Source organism: Erythrolamprus reginae, chromosome Z (assembly GCF_031021105.1).
Source record: "Erythrolamprus reginae isolate rEryReg1 chromosome Z, rEryReg1.hap1, whole genome shotgun sequence".
Classification (NCBI taxonomy): domain Eukaryota; kingdom Metazoa; phylum Chordata; class Lepidosauria; order Squamata; family Dipsadidae; genus Erythrolamprus; species Erythrolamprus reginae.
Window position 1 is genome coordinate 8,745,792 of NC_091963.1, and position 15,721 is coordinate 8,761,512.

The 15,721-nt window shown below is 39.5% G+C and overlaps 1 protein-coding gene across 1 annotated transcript in view; it reads right to left on the bottom strand.

Annotated features, from left to right (window-relative positions):
- Positions 1-4,014: 4,014 nt before the first annotated feature.
- The window catches only part of XYLB (xylulokinase), a 154,209-nt gene continuing 142,502 nt past the window's right edge, over positions 4,015-15,721 (bottom strand). The window contains exon 15 of the mRNA XM_070726388.1: positions 4,015-5,287. Within this exon, the coding sequence (XP_070582489.1) occupies positions 5,222-5,287 (66 nt within the window). The 3' untranslated portion in view covers positions 4,015-5,221. The remainder of the gene's footprint in view (positions 5,288-15,721) is intronic.

The following is a 15,721-nucleotide window of genomic DNA, read 5'->3' on the forward strand; positions in this document are numbered from 1 at the left end:
ACAGTTCATGCAGTGACCTTCAACAACCACGTCTGACGACTGTAATTCCAGGCTCAATTATGGTTGTAGATTAAGGACTAGCTGTATAGGTTTGCAAAGAAGCAGTCAGCAGTTCTAGTTTGATGGATAAATTTCAATCCTCAAACTTCATCTACCTTTCTCAAAACTTGATTTATTTGGGGTTTGTAGATTTGGAGCTTTGCAAGGCTGAAAACAACCTTTCAAATGGAGCTTTGCAAAGCTAAAAAAACCCTCTAAAATGGAGCTTTGCAAGGCTAAAAACAACCTTTCAAATGGAGCTTTGCAAAGCTAAAAAAATCCTCTAAAATGGAGCTTTGCAAGGCTGAAAACAACCTTTCAAATGGAGCTTGGCAAGGCTAATATACCTGTTCCAAGCTGTTTGCTAAGGACGCTAGCCAGATGGATGATAGTTAAAAAAAAAATTCTTACTTTCCTCCCCGAAAACCAAGGTGCATCTTATCCTTCAGTGCATCTTAAAGTCCAAAAATACGGTACTCTAATTCTAATTTTGATGATGTTACCCATTTAGTTGTGTCCAAATTTATGGCAACTCTACGGACCAGGTCTCTCCACATCTTCTGATCCTACATTACATTACCTGAGTTTTTCTATGCTCTGGATGGTGTCAACATTGATGGAGCCCAGCCACCGTGTTCTTAGGAGGCATGGTTGCTTTTTATCACTAACTCTTCCAAACATAATTGCTTTCTTGTTGCTTGTATCCTAAGATTTTTATTAATATTGATTGTTTCTTCATTGCTTATCTGACCCCTATGACAATCATTAAGCGCTGTACCTCTTGTTTCATGACAAATGTATCTTTTCTTTTATATACACTGAGAGCATATGCACCAAAGACAAACTCCTTGTGTCCAATCACAATTGGCCAATAAAGAATTCTATTCTATTCTATTCTATTCTATGACAAATTTCTTGTGTGTCTAATCACACTTGGCCAATAAAGAATTTTTTACACTCCAGGGCTTAGGAAGCTTCTCTGAACCCTCCAGAGTGCAAAAAAGACAGCACTATGGCAAATCGGAAATTCGGAAAACGCACTTCTGGTTTGCCCATTGTGCTGTTTTTTGCACTCCGGGGCTTCAGGAAGCTTTCCTGAACCCTTCAGGGTGCAAAAAACAGCACAATGGGCAAACCAGAAGTGCGTTTTTCTGAACTTCCGGTTTGTCCGTTGGGGGATATTTTTGCCTCTGGGACTTCAGGGAAGCTTCTGGGGGACAAAACGGGCTTTCCCAAGGCTGAAAATCACCTGCCCAGCGCGTGTATGTGCGCTGGAGCTGAAACATGGCAAAGTCTCATGTTCCCTCCGATATGGCTCTGTGTGCCACCTGTGTCACACATGCCATAGAAACATAGAATATTGACGGCAGAAAAAGACCTCATGGTCCATCTAGTCTGCCCTTATACTATTTCCTATATTTTATCTTACAATGGATATACGTTTATCCCAGGCATGTTTAAATTCAGTTACTGTGGATTTATATACCACGTCTGCTGGAAGTTTGTTCCAAGCATCTACTACTCTTTCAGTAAAATGATATTTTCTCATGTTGCTTTTGATCTTTCCCCCAACTAACTTCAGATTGTGCCCCCTTGTTCTTGTGTTCACTTTCCTATTAAAAACACTTCCCTTATGGACCTTATTTAACCCTTTAACATATTTAAATGTTTCGATCATATCCCCCCTTTTCCTTCTGTCCTCCAGACTATACAGATTGAGTTCATGAAGTCTTTCCTGATACGTTTTATGCTTAAGACCTTCCACCATTTTTGTAGCCCGTCTTTGGACCCATTCAATTTTATCAATATCTTTTTGTAGGTGAGGTCTTCAGAACTGAATACATAGGTTCACCATCATGGGTATAGGGTCTCCTGCCAGAGAAAGGAGTTGGACTAGAGGACCCCAAAGGTCCCTTCCAATTCTGTTATTCTGAATGAACAATAGAATTTAACTTAATGCTTATTTCCTATTGTCAGTGTAAAAGTACAAAGCACTTGAACTGTAACTCATTTATAATTGGGTCACGGAACAAAATATAGACTGGAAATCACAAGCCTCAGACTGAATCACAACATCTACGATGTACTTTTAGTCCATCGCTATAATAATCCCAGAAAGAGCTGCTAAATTTCCACGTGGTGGTGCATTTTCAATCCAAATTTATATTTGCTGAACCGATGTTCCTTTTCTCTTGTGCTTCTAAAAAGGTGGAAGGATGCGTGTCTGAATTTCAAAAATCTTAATTTACAGAAATGGGTTGAAATACCGGTAAATGATCCCCATAATAAGGGAAATGCATTTCAGAAGTGCATTTGGCACAGATCTTTTTCAAAACTAAACTTTTGACAAGCACATCAAGATGATCAGCATGATGGATTTTCAATGTGGCTGATAAACTGCAGGAAGTACAATTTGTGATTGGCCAGGAGAGATCTCAATGTACTTTGTTTTTGCCATCAAGGTCTATAGAAGAAGATTACCCAGCCTCTAACAGACCATCTGACATTTTGGGATTGGTGGGTCATTCTGCTTTTCTCAATATGGTAATCTCTAGTTAGTTTTTTTATGACTTCAATTCCAAATTTCCTAACTGAAGCTTTTTTAAGTGTTCCAATTCCCGAGTCTCTGGAAATTGCCAACAGGGATAAAGCATGAGTTACTTTTAAATACTTGTTGTGGCTGGCTCTGGCCCAGCTCCTGCCCCAAGGAATGTGGAAGTGGAGGTGGGGGAAACATCCACATGCCACAGGCCTGTTTTGCTCCTGATAGAATCTCCCGATGAAGTCTCCTCTGACCAAGGAAGCGTGAGTGGCAGGGAAGAGGGGAGTTTGGTAGACAGCCCAGGATGAGATCAATCATCCTTATCATCCCTGGATTCTGAACAAGAACTTATGACAGACCCACGCATGTGTAGAGTGATTCATAGGAGAGAACAACTGAAGGATTATTACAGGAGATAAGTGAGGCCACCTGTGGTTGGGTGGGGCTGCTGTAATTAGTGCTACAGGTAAAAAGAGCAGGGTGCTGGTTTAGCCTCGTGGAAGTTTATCTGATTCATAGTTTCGTCAAGATCGTGGTTTTGCTGTTTCCCTGTTCAAGATTGTGTGTGGACTTTCTGGACTTTGGAATTGGACTCAATTTCCCAGTTACTGGGTGAGAAATTGGATTGCATTTAACCTGTGCCATTTGTGTACCAGAAAATCCCTTTAACATTTAAAAAGGGAGTTTTTTCTGCTTTTCTGTTGATAAAGACTTTTGGTTTTCTTTCTGTCCTGTGGTGTGTGTCTTTTTGGACCAATTACCCTGTAATTACGGGTGGTTGGGACACGCCGGCAGAACAATACCCGATGCTGCAATAATAATAATAATAATAATAATAATAGTAATAATAATAATAATAATAATAATAATAATCCCAGCAACCGGTTAGGTTCCCACAGAGTTGGCCTTCTCCGGGTCCCATCGACAAAACAATGTCGTCCGGCGGGACCCAGGGGAAGAGCCCTCTCTGTGGCGGCCCCGACCCTCTGGAATCAACTCCCCCCAGAGATTAGGATTGCCCCCACCCTCCTTGCCTTTCACAAACTCCTCAAAACTCACCTTTGTCATCAGGCATGGGGTAATTGATTCCCCTGGGCTGCCTCTGCTTTACGCATGGTCTGTATGAGATGTATGATTGTTTTATATTAAGGGTTTTAAATTGTTTTAATATTGGATTTGTATTGTTTTTGTTGTGAGTCGCTATTTAATCATGTCTTATTCGCTATTTAATCAAGTCTGCGGAGAGGGGCGGCATACAAATCTAAATAATAAATAAATAAATAAATAAATTAGAGATCTTCATAAGGACAGGTTTAAAAAGCCATGTGATGAGTTTAATTTCATTCTTGAACAAAACAAGAACTCTAAATTTAAGAATATAAAGAATGGAAATGAACATTATAAAAATAAATTCCAAAAGCACACACAGATGATTGATTTAGCTGAATTAATTTATTTATAAATATAGTAATATATATACAATATCACAAGCAAATTATTTCTTCAAGTAAACACAAACAGGAAAGTTAGTTTTATTTCAGCAGAGCAGACAAGCACAGAGAGTGGACAGAATACAGAGTGAACCGAGTGCAGAGTGGATTGAGCCACGCCCAGCCTTAAGCTTAAGTTTCCAGTTTTGATTCTCTGCACAGTCTCAGAAGTGTTTAGCTAACTTAGTTGCTATGCCTATTCATTGGCTGACTGTGTTAACATGACTCTCCCAGTTCATGGATATCTTAACAAACACGATAAAATTAAGTAAGATTTTGATCTCTGAAAGTTATAAACAAATTAAGGAATCAGACAAAATTAGACTATTGAGATATTTTTTACTATATGTTTTTTAAAGTAATTATATAAAAAACAGCTTTTTGTAAGAACCAAATTGATTGTTTATGTTAAATCGTAACAGAGATTGGAGGCTTTATGATTTCAGAAATTTAGCAGTAAAAGCGAACATTTATAAAATACATAAAATGTTATAATATTGGAAATATTCCAGAAGAAAAAAATAAGGCCAGAAATCAGTAGTTAAAATGTGAAAAATGGAGTTTGCTCTTATGGATAGATTATGCCCAAAAAATGGCTTTCAATATTCTTTACAGAAAATATAACTTCTCTGTGTAAAGTTACACATTATTCTGCTTCTTACAGGTGTATGTGTGTATTTTTCATTTCTACACAAAAAGTCCATTATAGGTTTCCAACCACAATTAAATATCGATAATTAATTTCTCTAATCGAAGAAGCTGATTCGTCCATTTCAACAAAATCTGTCAACGTCACCAACCACAGTGACTAGCGTCGAATCTTTCTACCTCTGTGCATATATCCATTTGATTGCAGATGAGAAGCTAAATCAGCTCTCAAAGAGGAGAGCAAACATTATCTGATCAGGTAAATCCAAAGCTAATTTAAAATCGCAAAATCCGTGTTTGGAAATGCTACTAGAAGCGTTCATGGGTGTTGAAGGGCCACTTGTGTAGACAGCGGTGAGCAGAACAAGGGTAGCATTTATTCCACAGTAGCAATTCAATTACAAAACCAAGGAATGCTTCATACAACTGTGAGTCCATTTTTTTTAAACTCTTCAATATGCTCTTCATTTAAATCAATATTGATAGATTCTCTTTGAAGATACTATTTTGAATTATTCAGCACCTTCTGCTCAAGTTCCATGTATCTTTTAAGTAAAGGTTGGTAGATCTAAAAGAGAAAGGAAATAAAAAATATGATTTCAACAATCGAGTTATCGAAGCGTGGAACTCATTACCGGACTCAATTGTGTCAACCCCTGACCCCCAACATTTCTCCCTTAGATTCTCCACGATTGACCTCTCCAGGTTCCTAAGAGGCCAGTAAGGGGCGTACATAAGTGCACTGGTGTGCCTTTCGTCCCCTGTCCAATTGTCTTTCCTTTCTCTCACTTATCATATATATTTTCTTTCTTTCATATATCCTCTCCTCTAAGTTCACTTTTACCCTTATATATATTACTACATGTCTATTTTTCTTCCTATGTATTTGTGTATTGGACAAATGAATAAATAAATAAATAAATAAAATACTATGGGTTAACAACAGCCACTAATGAATTTGTGTAAGATATTGTTCGTATGGATTATTTCATGATCACTGTAGAATATTCCTCATTTGAAAAAGTGACCTGTTGAAGGAAAGGCAGAATGCTAATTATTATTATTTTTAAAAATGGATATAGAAGACTATTAAACTGGAACATCTGGAGCAAGGGGTCTTCAACCTTGGCAACTTTAAGACTTGTGGACTTTAACTCCCAGAAATTTATTTAGTTAAATTAGAGGGAAACTGGCTGAGGAATTCTGAGAGTTGAAGTCTACAAGTCTTAAACCTGCAAGGTTGGAGACCCCAACAAAGACAGGCCTATGTTGCTTTTTCCAATCTTACCAGGAATATTACAGGGGATCAAGGTTGACTCAGCCTCCCATCCTTCTGACATCAGTTAAATGAGGACCCAGATTACTGGGGGCAATAGGCTGACTCTATAAACCATTTAGAGTGGGCTGTCAAGAACTAGGAAGCGGTATAAGTCTAAGTGCTGTTGCTATTGCTCTTGTTGATACTGTTCATAAAATCTTGAGATCTTCAACAAGGAGCTATTACTTCTTTTGAAATATCCTACAAACTCATCCTTAATACAAAGTTGCGCAAAACTGGAAGAGGGAAGAAATCCCCAAGGAAGAAGAAGTCATAGCAAAAATATTAGATTGCGCTGAAATGGATATGATGACAAGACGTTTAAATGATCAAGAAGATACTAAGTTCTATGAAACATGAAACAACGTTTATAAATGGATAGATAAGAAAAAATAAGATATATAAATTTATTTTTAGTTAATTTCTTGTATTTGTTTTTACCTGGGTAATAACAATGTTAACATTAGTTTAAACATACAGTTTGATGATTATGGTACAATTAGTTTATGTATAAGTAACATAGTAAGAATTTTGGTTTATATACATATGTTAGTAAAAATTTGGAAAATTCTAACCCAAATATACTAGACTTTTTAATATTCAATATATATTTAACTATGTATTCTTTTTCTGTATTTGAATTTATACTTTCAAGATAAGCGGGGGAAATGTACCCCCACTTTATGTTTAATGTTTGTATGTGTGTTCGTCTATTTTAAGAAAATTAATAAAAAATACTTTAAAAAAAATACAAAGTCTGAAGAAGGAATCACAGAAAGTATAATGGCTGAGAATTTACACTCTAAAAGACTGTTATTGGTTGCTCTGTAGTATTTATCCTAAATTTGACAGATGCAACTACTTTTTTAAAAAAAGTACTTAATTTGTCAAACAGTAGACAAATCAAGATAGTGCAAAACAGCTTTTAAAAATACAAGTAGTACAGAGGCGGACATAAACTGATCTTCTAACCTCTAATTTATCACAAAATATCACTCACTCACTCACTCATTCACTAAATAAATAGATAGATGGAGGGAGGGACGTATTAATTAATGTTTTGGCTAAACAAAAGATTCCTTTTTGGAAAAGAGAGGAACATGCATTTTTGTCTGTAGACAGTTAGCCTCTTGGGAATACAAGTTCTCTCCATAATCCATCCCTCATAACTGAAGACACAACTGTTTTCAACCATCCATACTAGATAAAGGGAAAATAGATTCTTTTCCCCCTACAACTTTTCTTGTAAAAAATCTTAACATTTGGGAGAAAATGCCATTATGAAGTTCAATGTATATTATGAGTTCGATTGCCATAATTTAGAAGAGGGATCTCCAAATTTGGCAACTTTAAGACTAGTGGACTTCAACTCCCAGAATTCCTCTCAACCAGCATGGCTGGCTGAGGAATTCTGGGAGTTGAAGTCCACAGTCTTAAAGTTGCCAAGTTTGGAAACCTCAGACTAAAAATCATGGGATCATTGTGTTAGAAGGAGGCCTTCTGTTTCAGGTTTCTGCAGAGGGACCTTCATATCAACCTGGACAAATGATTCTTTGTTGAAATGATTCTTCAACAAAGTGAGCGAGACACCCACAACTTCAGGAAGCAGGCTATTCAACGCTTAGTAGCACTCGCAGTTAAGATGTTTGCCCTTATTTTCAAGTCTGACTCTCCCATGAAAAATCTTCAACCCTCTGATCTTGTGTTATGTCAGAAAGTGAGTTAGTCAAAAGGGCAAAGCTACAGAAGCTAACCGGGGGCATAAAAACTGTCAGTAGATGGATTTATCTTTGCTGTTGATTACGCAACACCAAACTTCAAGGAGAGAGACCAGGATATCTGGGGAACCGTTTTGTTCCAATGGGATCAGGCCATCCCACTCATCCTCTACTTAAGAACGCCTTTGCTTAAGAACTTTTCTAGATAAGAACCGGGTGTTCAAGACTTTTTTGCCTCTTCTCAAGAACCATTTTCTACTTAAGAACCCGAGCCGAGAAAAATTTCCCAGGAAATTTGAGAGTGGCATGAAGGCCCGGACAGTTTCCTGCCATTACCCCTGGGTTTCTCTCAATGGCGCAGTGTATGGGAGGCAGCCTCCACCGGGTGTATGAGAGGCGCGTGCTCCTCCTCGCCGCCTCAGAGTCCTTCTTTTTTTTTTTAAGCCTCACCTTCTACCTCACCTTCTTCCTTTGGCAGTGACTCTCCTCCTCTTCCTCCTCCTCCTCCTCCCAGCCAAATTCTGAGCCTTTATTTCTTTCCTAATGGGTTTGCACGCGTTGTTTGCTTTTACATTGATCCCTATGGGAAAAAATTGCTTCTACTTACAAACTTTTCTACTTAAGAACCCGGTCACGGAACGAGTTAAGTTCTTACGTAGAGGTGCCACTGTATAGGGTAACTGCAGGGTTTGTACAAAATAGTCATTTTTGTTCATGACTTCAATGTCTAGTGGATATTATTGTGAATTCTCTGCAGAAGAATAACAAAACAACTAGATTTTGGGTCCTGCACCACCCAGGATAGAAGAAGCGGGAAGAGGCTGATCTTGTAGTGGTTGGTGTGCATTTGTGTGTGTTGCTGCAGAGGTGAGAAGACCAGCGAAGGGCTCCACTTAGCTTTTCCTAGTATGTGTTCCAGATTGCTCTACTGCTGGTTCGCGCAAGGATGCGGCAGGCAGGCGGGCGCATGCATATTACTAAGAAAAAAGAGCTGCTGTGCATGCGCAGAAGCAAAAACCAAGATGGTGAGAGAGAACCAGCTTGGGAGCGTGACAGGCCTGGGCCGTTGGAACCGCCACCAAGTTTGTAACGGTTCTATAGAATCGGTCTGAACTGGAAGGAACCCACCTCTGTGGAAGACTTAGCGCAGAACGTGGCCTCCGTAACAAGAGAGATGTAGCTATTCTCCAGGACAGGGTAGAGGGGGATTTTGGTAGGGTGGTCTCTTGCTGGAAAAGGCAGTGAACCCAGCTTGGCTTTTGTGGAGACAAATGAGACCGTTGGCGAAGTATTTTGTACATTTAACAGGGAAGATAAAATGTTTCCACTAAAATGTTTCCACTTATATTAGCAATCCATTTTAATGCTTAACTCTGTCAGTTTCTATGGAGATGCGAGCGGTGAGTGGTGGACTTTCGCTCTGGTCTCCTTGCTTTGTGCATCAGCCACTTATTACAGCTAGACAAATTATGGTGGCAAAGGACGTTAAGCTAAGCACACAGTCTGGAGATGATGGTGGGCATATGGGTAACCTTTGGGTGAAATGCACCATCATCCCACTCACTGTGACTCGAAAGCTCTTCAGACCGCCATCTGTGTCCCCCCTCCCTCTCCAAACATCCGCTCCAGCACTTTGCCAAACCCCATTAGGGCCAGTTCAACACTGAGAAAGAGACGTAAAACTTTGCAGTGGGAAGAGAGTAATTCTAACCGTTATATAAACAGAAAGCCACCCTCAACTTAAACACCATTCGATTCGAGTCCTTGAAGTACTGTGGGGGTTTTTTTAGTATAAGAGGTACTTTTTTACCCCCCAAAAGAGGATGAAAACTTGGGTGCGTCTTATACACCAAATGTAGCTCTACCCAGCCCTTTGGCCTCTGCCTCCCAGCAATTTACCTACTTGCAGCAAACAGAACAGAGGCTGATTAGCAAACGTAAGTCATTATTTGCCTCCTGGACCTCAGTTGATTGAAGCTCTAGGCAAGCCCATGTTGTAAAATGAAAGCAAAACTGAAGTTGCAAGGAGGCAAATTGCAAATTGTTAAGAGGGAGAGGCAAGGCAGAATTTTATTTTCTTGTGCTAATCAGATTGTGCTGAAACTTCAATCCAGTAATTAGGTTTTTTGTCCCATTCTTTAAACTTAAATGTTGATAGCCCCCCTGACAGTACATCATTTTGGGAGCTATCATCATTTTTAAAGCTCTTATTTTAGAGATTTTCCTTAACTTTTTCTCTTTGCAGCTCCTCATCTGTTTCAACATTTTCCTCCATATTAATCTATAATTCACCTCCTCAATTTTTGCTGGGTTTCTCAATAACCAAATTCCCAAATATTTGATTTTTTTAGTCCTAATTTCAACCCTGATTCTTTCCTAATTTCTATCTGCTCTCTTGGACCTGTATTTAAACACATAATCTCTGATTTTTCCATATTAACCGACAGTCCCGATTCCTGTTTAAACTCTTGTAAAATATTTCTTACACCTTTAATCATCTCCATCGGGGTTTGAGTCAATATGATTGCTTCATTTGCAAATAAATTTATTTTCATTTCTAATTCCCCTATTCCAGTGTTTCCCAACCTTGGCAACTTGAAGATATTTGGACTTCCCCAGCCAGTGAATGGTGGCTGGGGAATTCTGGGAGTTGAAGTCCAAATATCTTCAAGTTGCCAAGGTTGGGAAACACTGCCCTATTCTATATCCTGCCCAGGTGTTATCTTGTCTTATCTTATTAGCTAAGATCTCTATTGCTATTACAAATAGTTTTGGAGATAAAGGACATCCCTGCTTGGTGCCGTTTCGAATTTTAATTCTCTGCGTTCTTTGTCCATTCACTCTTATATACGCTTCATTCCCTTTATAAATCTCTTTTATAATTTCACAAAATTTATCCCCCATATTTAATTCCTTACATAATTTATATAAATAGCTATGGTTAACTTTATCAAAGGCTTTATACACGTCTAATTTCAAAACTCCCAATTTCCTTTCAGTAACGATAGCATGGTGCATCACATTTATTACATTTCTAATTGGTTCGCTTATTTTCCTTCCCTTCACGAATCCATATTGATCCTCTTCAATTATTTTTGGTAAAATATTTTCTAGTCTATTTGCCAATATTTTCATAAATATGTTATAATCTTGATTTACCAAACTGATAGGATAGTAGGACCCAGGCTCTCTTAAGTCTCGACCCATCTTCTGAATAGTAACAATTTCTGAAAGCTTCCATGTCTGCGGGATATCACGATTTAACAATATATTATTAAACAGTTTCCCCCAATGCGGCAGCTCTCTGCTCTCTTCTAATGGCCTCCACCTGTCCATTTAACTCCTTCAGCTGCTCTTCCCTATGTCTTTCCTCCTCGTCTGGGGTACTACGACCGTCAAAAAAATCGTCTCCTTCCTCTGCTTCTTTTGTGTCACCTTGTGTTCCAGCTTCTTCAAACATGATCCCCAGTAGATCCAATAATGCCTTTCCCTCCTCCAATGTACATGCCCTGTACATTTTATTTTCTTGGAACACCAAAATAGCAGCTGGAAACCCCCAAGTAAACTTTTTTCCACTTTGATATAAACGGCTTGAACTTGGGCGTAAGGCAGCTCTCGCTCTCAAGGTTTCCCAAGAGATCTCTCAGAACTCTTATCTCATTTCCATCTTGTTTAAGGTAGGCAGAACTTTTCAAAGACTTGTAAACAATCTCTGCTTTCTTTTCACTGACCAAAGCCATAACAATGTCTCTTTGCCTTTCCCTGTTTCTGTGTGGAGCAGTCCAGCGAACACGTAATATATCATCAGACCCGACTTGAACACCAGCTTGCTTATTTATCCAAGCAGATACTGCTTCAATTAAGTTTAAACCAGTGGCAAAATCTGATCTGAACCCACGCAGACGTAAATTTCTTCTCCTCTGACGATCCTCCAGATTAGCGATTCTATAACTAATTTGTTTAATTAATTCATCATGATCCGTTGCTTATTTTTCAACTTTCTGTACCTTTCCAACAGAAAACTCCTCCTCCTTTTTAATCAATTTAACTTCCGAAGCCCGATTTCCAATTGTTGACTCCACTGTAATAAATCTCTGCTCAAATCCCGAACAGATGTCCAACAATTTATCCAGTTTTTTTCAATGTTCGCTAAGTTTAAGTCTTTCCCTCCCTCCGCCATTTTAAGATTTATTGTACTCACTTCTCACTCCCTCGTTATAGCGAAAGAGTCTCTGTCTTTGCTTAAAATCATAAATATTTAAATTCTCTTTGATGTCTGTGGATTCTTTTTCCTTCTGTTCTTCTTCAAGAAGGATTTATAATATTTTTAAGGAGAGATTTCCCTTTACATAACAAATTAGTCCGGAGCTCCGAGGTGGAGCACTTAGAATTCAATTCGGCACATGCGCAATTTGGCACACAATTACTGGATTGAAGAAGATAAGAGACCAAGAATAAGGAAAAAGTGGTTAATTGCGAATGAAAAAGAGAGGGGATGGGGAGTTCCTTGTTTGGAGCTGTATAGGGAAGCTTTTCAAATGGAAAGGTTAATGGAGTTGCAACTATGTGAAAACAAATGGGTGAAACTGGAAAAACAGATAAACGGGATGAAGAATAGAGAATTAATTTTTATAAAGTGGAATAGGAGCGACTTAGGTAAATTAATAGGTCCCATGAAAGGGACTATGGAAATTTGGAAAAAATGGCAGGGGAAAATAGGATTATATAAATCTAAACTGTCATCGCTTTATGTAATAAATAGAGATAATGAAACAAATTTGAATAGGGTTATAACAGAGTTGAAGGGAAGAGGGATAACTAAGATAGAACAGTTATATGAGAAGGATGGCAGGCCAAGTAGAAATCGTATAGAATGGTGGTTAGGTAAGCAAAGATGGCTACAAATAAATGCAATATGTAAATATCTTAATGAAAGGGAGAATAAAGAAGCAGTATTGAGGGAGGAGACAGGGTTAGAGAAAATAATAAGCTAAAAAAGTGAGCAACCAATATATATAAGCTGTTAGTGCAATCAGACGGGATATGATTCAAGGATTGACTAAATGGTGGCAAAATGAGATACAAGTAGAGGTACAAGAGATGGAAAATATAGTAGAAAATATAAGGAAAACTAAGAATAAAAAATTAGGGAAATGAGAAGGAAAATATTACATAAGTGGTATTATACTCCCGTTCAACTCGCACACTTTCAGCAGAAGGTTAGGGGTAATTGTTGGCATGGCTGTCAAGAAAAAGGAGTGTTTATGCATATGATTTGGGAATGCCCCATACTGCAGGAGTTTTGGCAAAAAGTGCAAGAGGACATAAATAGAATGTTAAATATACAACGGATAATCACAAAGGAAATGGCAGTATTAGTTAAAAGCAATGCGATGGGAGAATTTAGAGAAATAAAACAAGCAGTAATAGAAAGCCCTCAGGCGGTAATAGTTGGAAGGATGCGACAAAATGGACAGTGCAAAACTGGTATAGGTACATATTCAATTTGAAATGATGGATAAAAGGATAAATTTGGATAATGAAACTGAATTGAAACAACTGATGGGACGGTGGGACAAAGTAAGAAGATATATGACGAGTAGAATCCGAGACCAAGCTACAAGAAATAAATTGGAATCACTCTATAATATGTAAATAGATAATTTGCTCTTGGCTTATAGTGTTTTTTCTCTCCAGTATGCACTGTTTTATGTTGTGTGTATATTAACTTTGTTAAAAATAAATAAAAATATATAATAAAATTAAATAAATAAAATAAATAAAAATAAAATTAAAAAAAGATTGTGCTGAAACTGGCTGTTGTTTGTTGCAAGGTGGTAAATCAATAGCTATAGAATATTCAAATTAATGGACTTATTTTTTTAAAGACTTCTTTATTAATTGTTCTAGACCAGCGTTTCCCAACCGGTGTGCCGCGGCACACTAGTGTGCCGTGAGACATGGCCAGGTGTGCCGCCAAGCTCCAGCTGGGCGGGGCGCTGCCAGTACTTCCGTCCTGGGGCTCCCGCTCGCAGCTGTCCCCCGGCTCCTGCTCGATGCCGCGGTTTTCGGCGCTCTCCTGCTGGGCCCCAAAGAAGGAAGGCATGAAGAAGGAGAGCTCCATTCTTCGCGCCTTTTTCCCGCCTTCCTTCTTTGGGGCCCAGCAGGAGAGCGCTGAAAACCGCGGCATCGAGCAGGAGCCGGTTGACAGCTGCGAGCGGGAGCCCCAGGACGGAAGTACCGGCAGCGCCCCACCCAGCTGGAGCTTCTCTGGCGTCGACGGCAAGTGTCCTTTGTGGCCCGGCGGGAGGGCACTGGCGATGGGAGCGGGGGGGTGGCCGCAGCGGCCGCAGGCAGTTGCGGGGAGATGGCGGCGGCGAGAGGGAGCGCTCTCTCTCTCAGCTGACTGCAAGCGGGAGCCCTGACGGTGGCGGTTGGACGTGCTGCTGGACGTCGTACATGCTGGCGCTGCGGGCCTGGCATATACGGTGTCCAGTAGCACGTCCAGCTGCCACCGTCAGGGCTCCCGCTTGCAGTCAGCTGAGAGAGAGAGAAAGAGAGACATATAAGAGAGGCAGAGAGATAGAGAAATAGAGACATAGCAAGAGAGGCAGAGAAAGAGAGACAGAGCAAGAAAGAGAGGCAGAGAAAGAGAGAGAGAGAAAGAGAGACATAGCAAGAGAGGCAGAGAGAGAGAAAAAGAAAGAGAGACATAGCAAGAGAAAAAGAGAGACTTAGCAAGAGAGGCACAGAGAGAGAGAAAGAGAAAGAAAGAGAGACATAGCAAGAGAGACAGAGAGAGAGAAAGAGAGAGAAAGAAAGAGAGATAGCAAGAGAGGCAAAGAGAAAGAAAGAGACATATAGCAAGACAGTGAAAGAGAGAAAGCAAGAAAGAGAGAAAAAAGCAAGAAAGAGATAGCAAGAGAGACAGAGAGAGAGAGAGAGCAAGGGAGAGAGAAAGACATAGAGGAAGGGAAGGAGGGAGAGAGAAAGAGAGCAAAAAAGAGAGGAAGAAAGAAAGAGGGATGGAGAGAGAGAAAGAAGGGAAGGAAGGAAAAGAGAGAAAGAGGGAGAAATAGAGCGAAAGGGAGGAAGAGAGAGGGGTTTTTTGTCCAAACTTTTCTTTGCCCCCCCCCCCGCCCCGCCCCCCCCCCTTTCAGTGTTCCCCAGGATTTTGAAAATATGAATAATGTGCCGCGGCTCAAAAAAGGTTGGGAAACACTGTTCTAGACAACTTAACAAAATGAAGAAGATTTTTAAAACAAATGCTCGATCTGAAGAGGCCCAGTGCTATTGTATCTTCTTTTAAATAGCAGAGAATACCTCCAGAAAACCACATCAATTTTAAAGATCTGTAAAAGTATGATCTGAAAGGTAACAGTGTCCTGTTTTAATATTAAGATAAGGCAGCTGAGTTAAACCCTGACTTAGTCATGTTTGGAGTACATCTATTTAAATAATTGGATGAGTTAGTGTGACTACATTTAAGAAAACCTTCTGGCATTAATATACTGCCATAATGTACATTTCACTAATTCTTGGCTATTTCTATGAGTCAGGCACACAGGCACAGAAATACACAGCAAACGGTGTATATCATCTATGCTGTTTGCTGGGAGGCAAATTGCTGGGAGGCAGAGACTAATTTGCTTTTTCATTGTTTTCCTCCCCCAAAACTAAGGTACGTCTTATACTCCGGTGCGGTAATGTTGACATTGGGGAAAAAAAACTTACTTACAAATGGTCCTCACACTTACAACCCTCTCATCATCCCCATGATCACCTGATCAGAATTTGGGTTCTTTGCAACCTGCAGGTATTTATGATGGTTGGCGGTCATCCCAGGGTTACCATTTGTGAGAATGTGGACGAAAGGGAAGGAAGGATAAAAAGGAGGGGAGGTAGGGGAGGAAGGAAAGAAGGAAGGATAAAGAAAGGGTGGGAGGGAGAGAATGAAGGAAGGAAG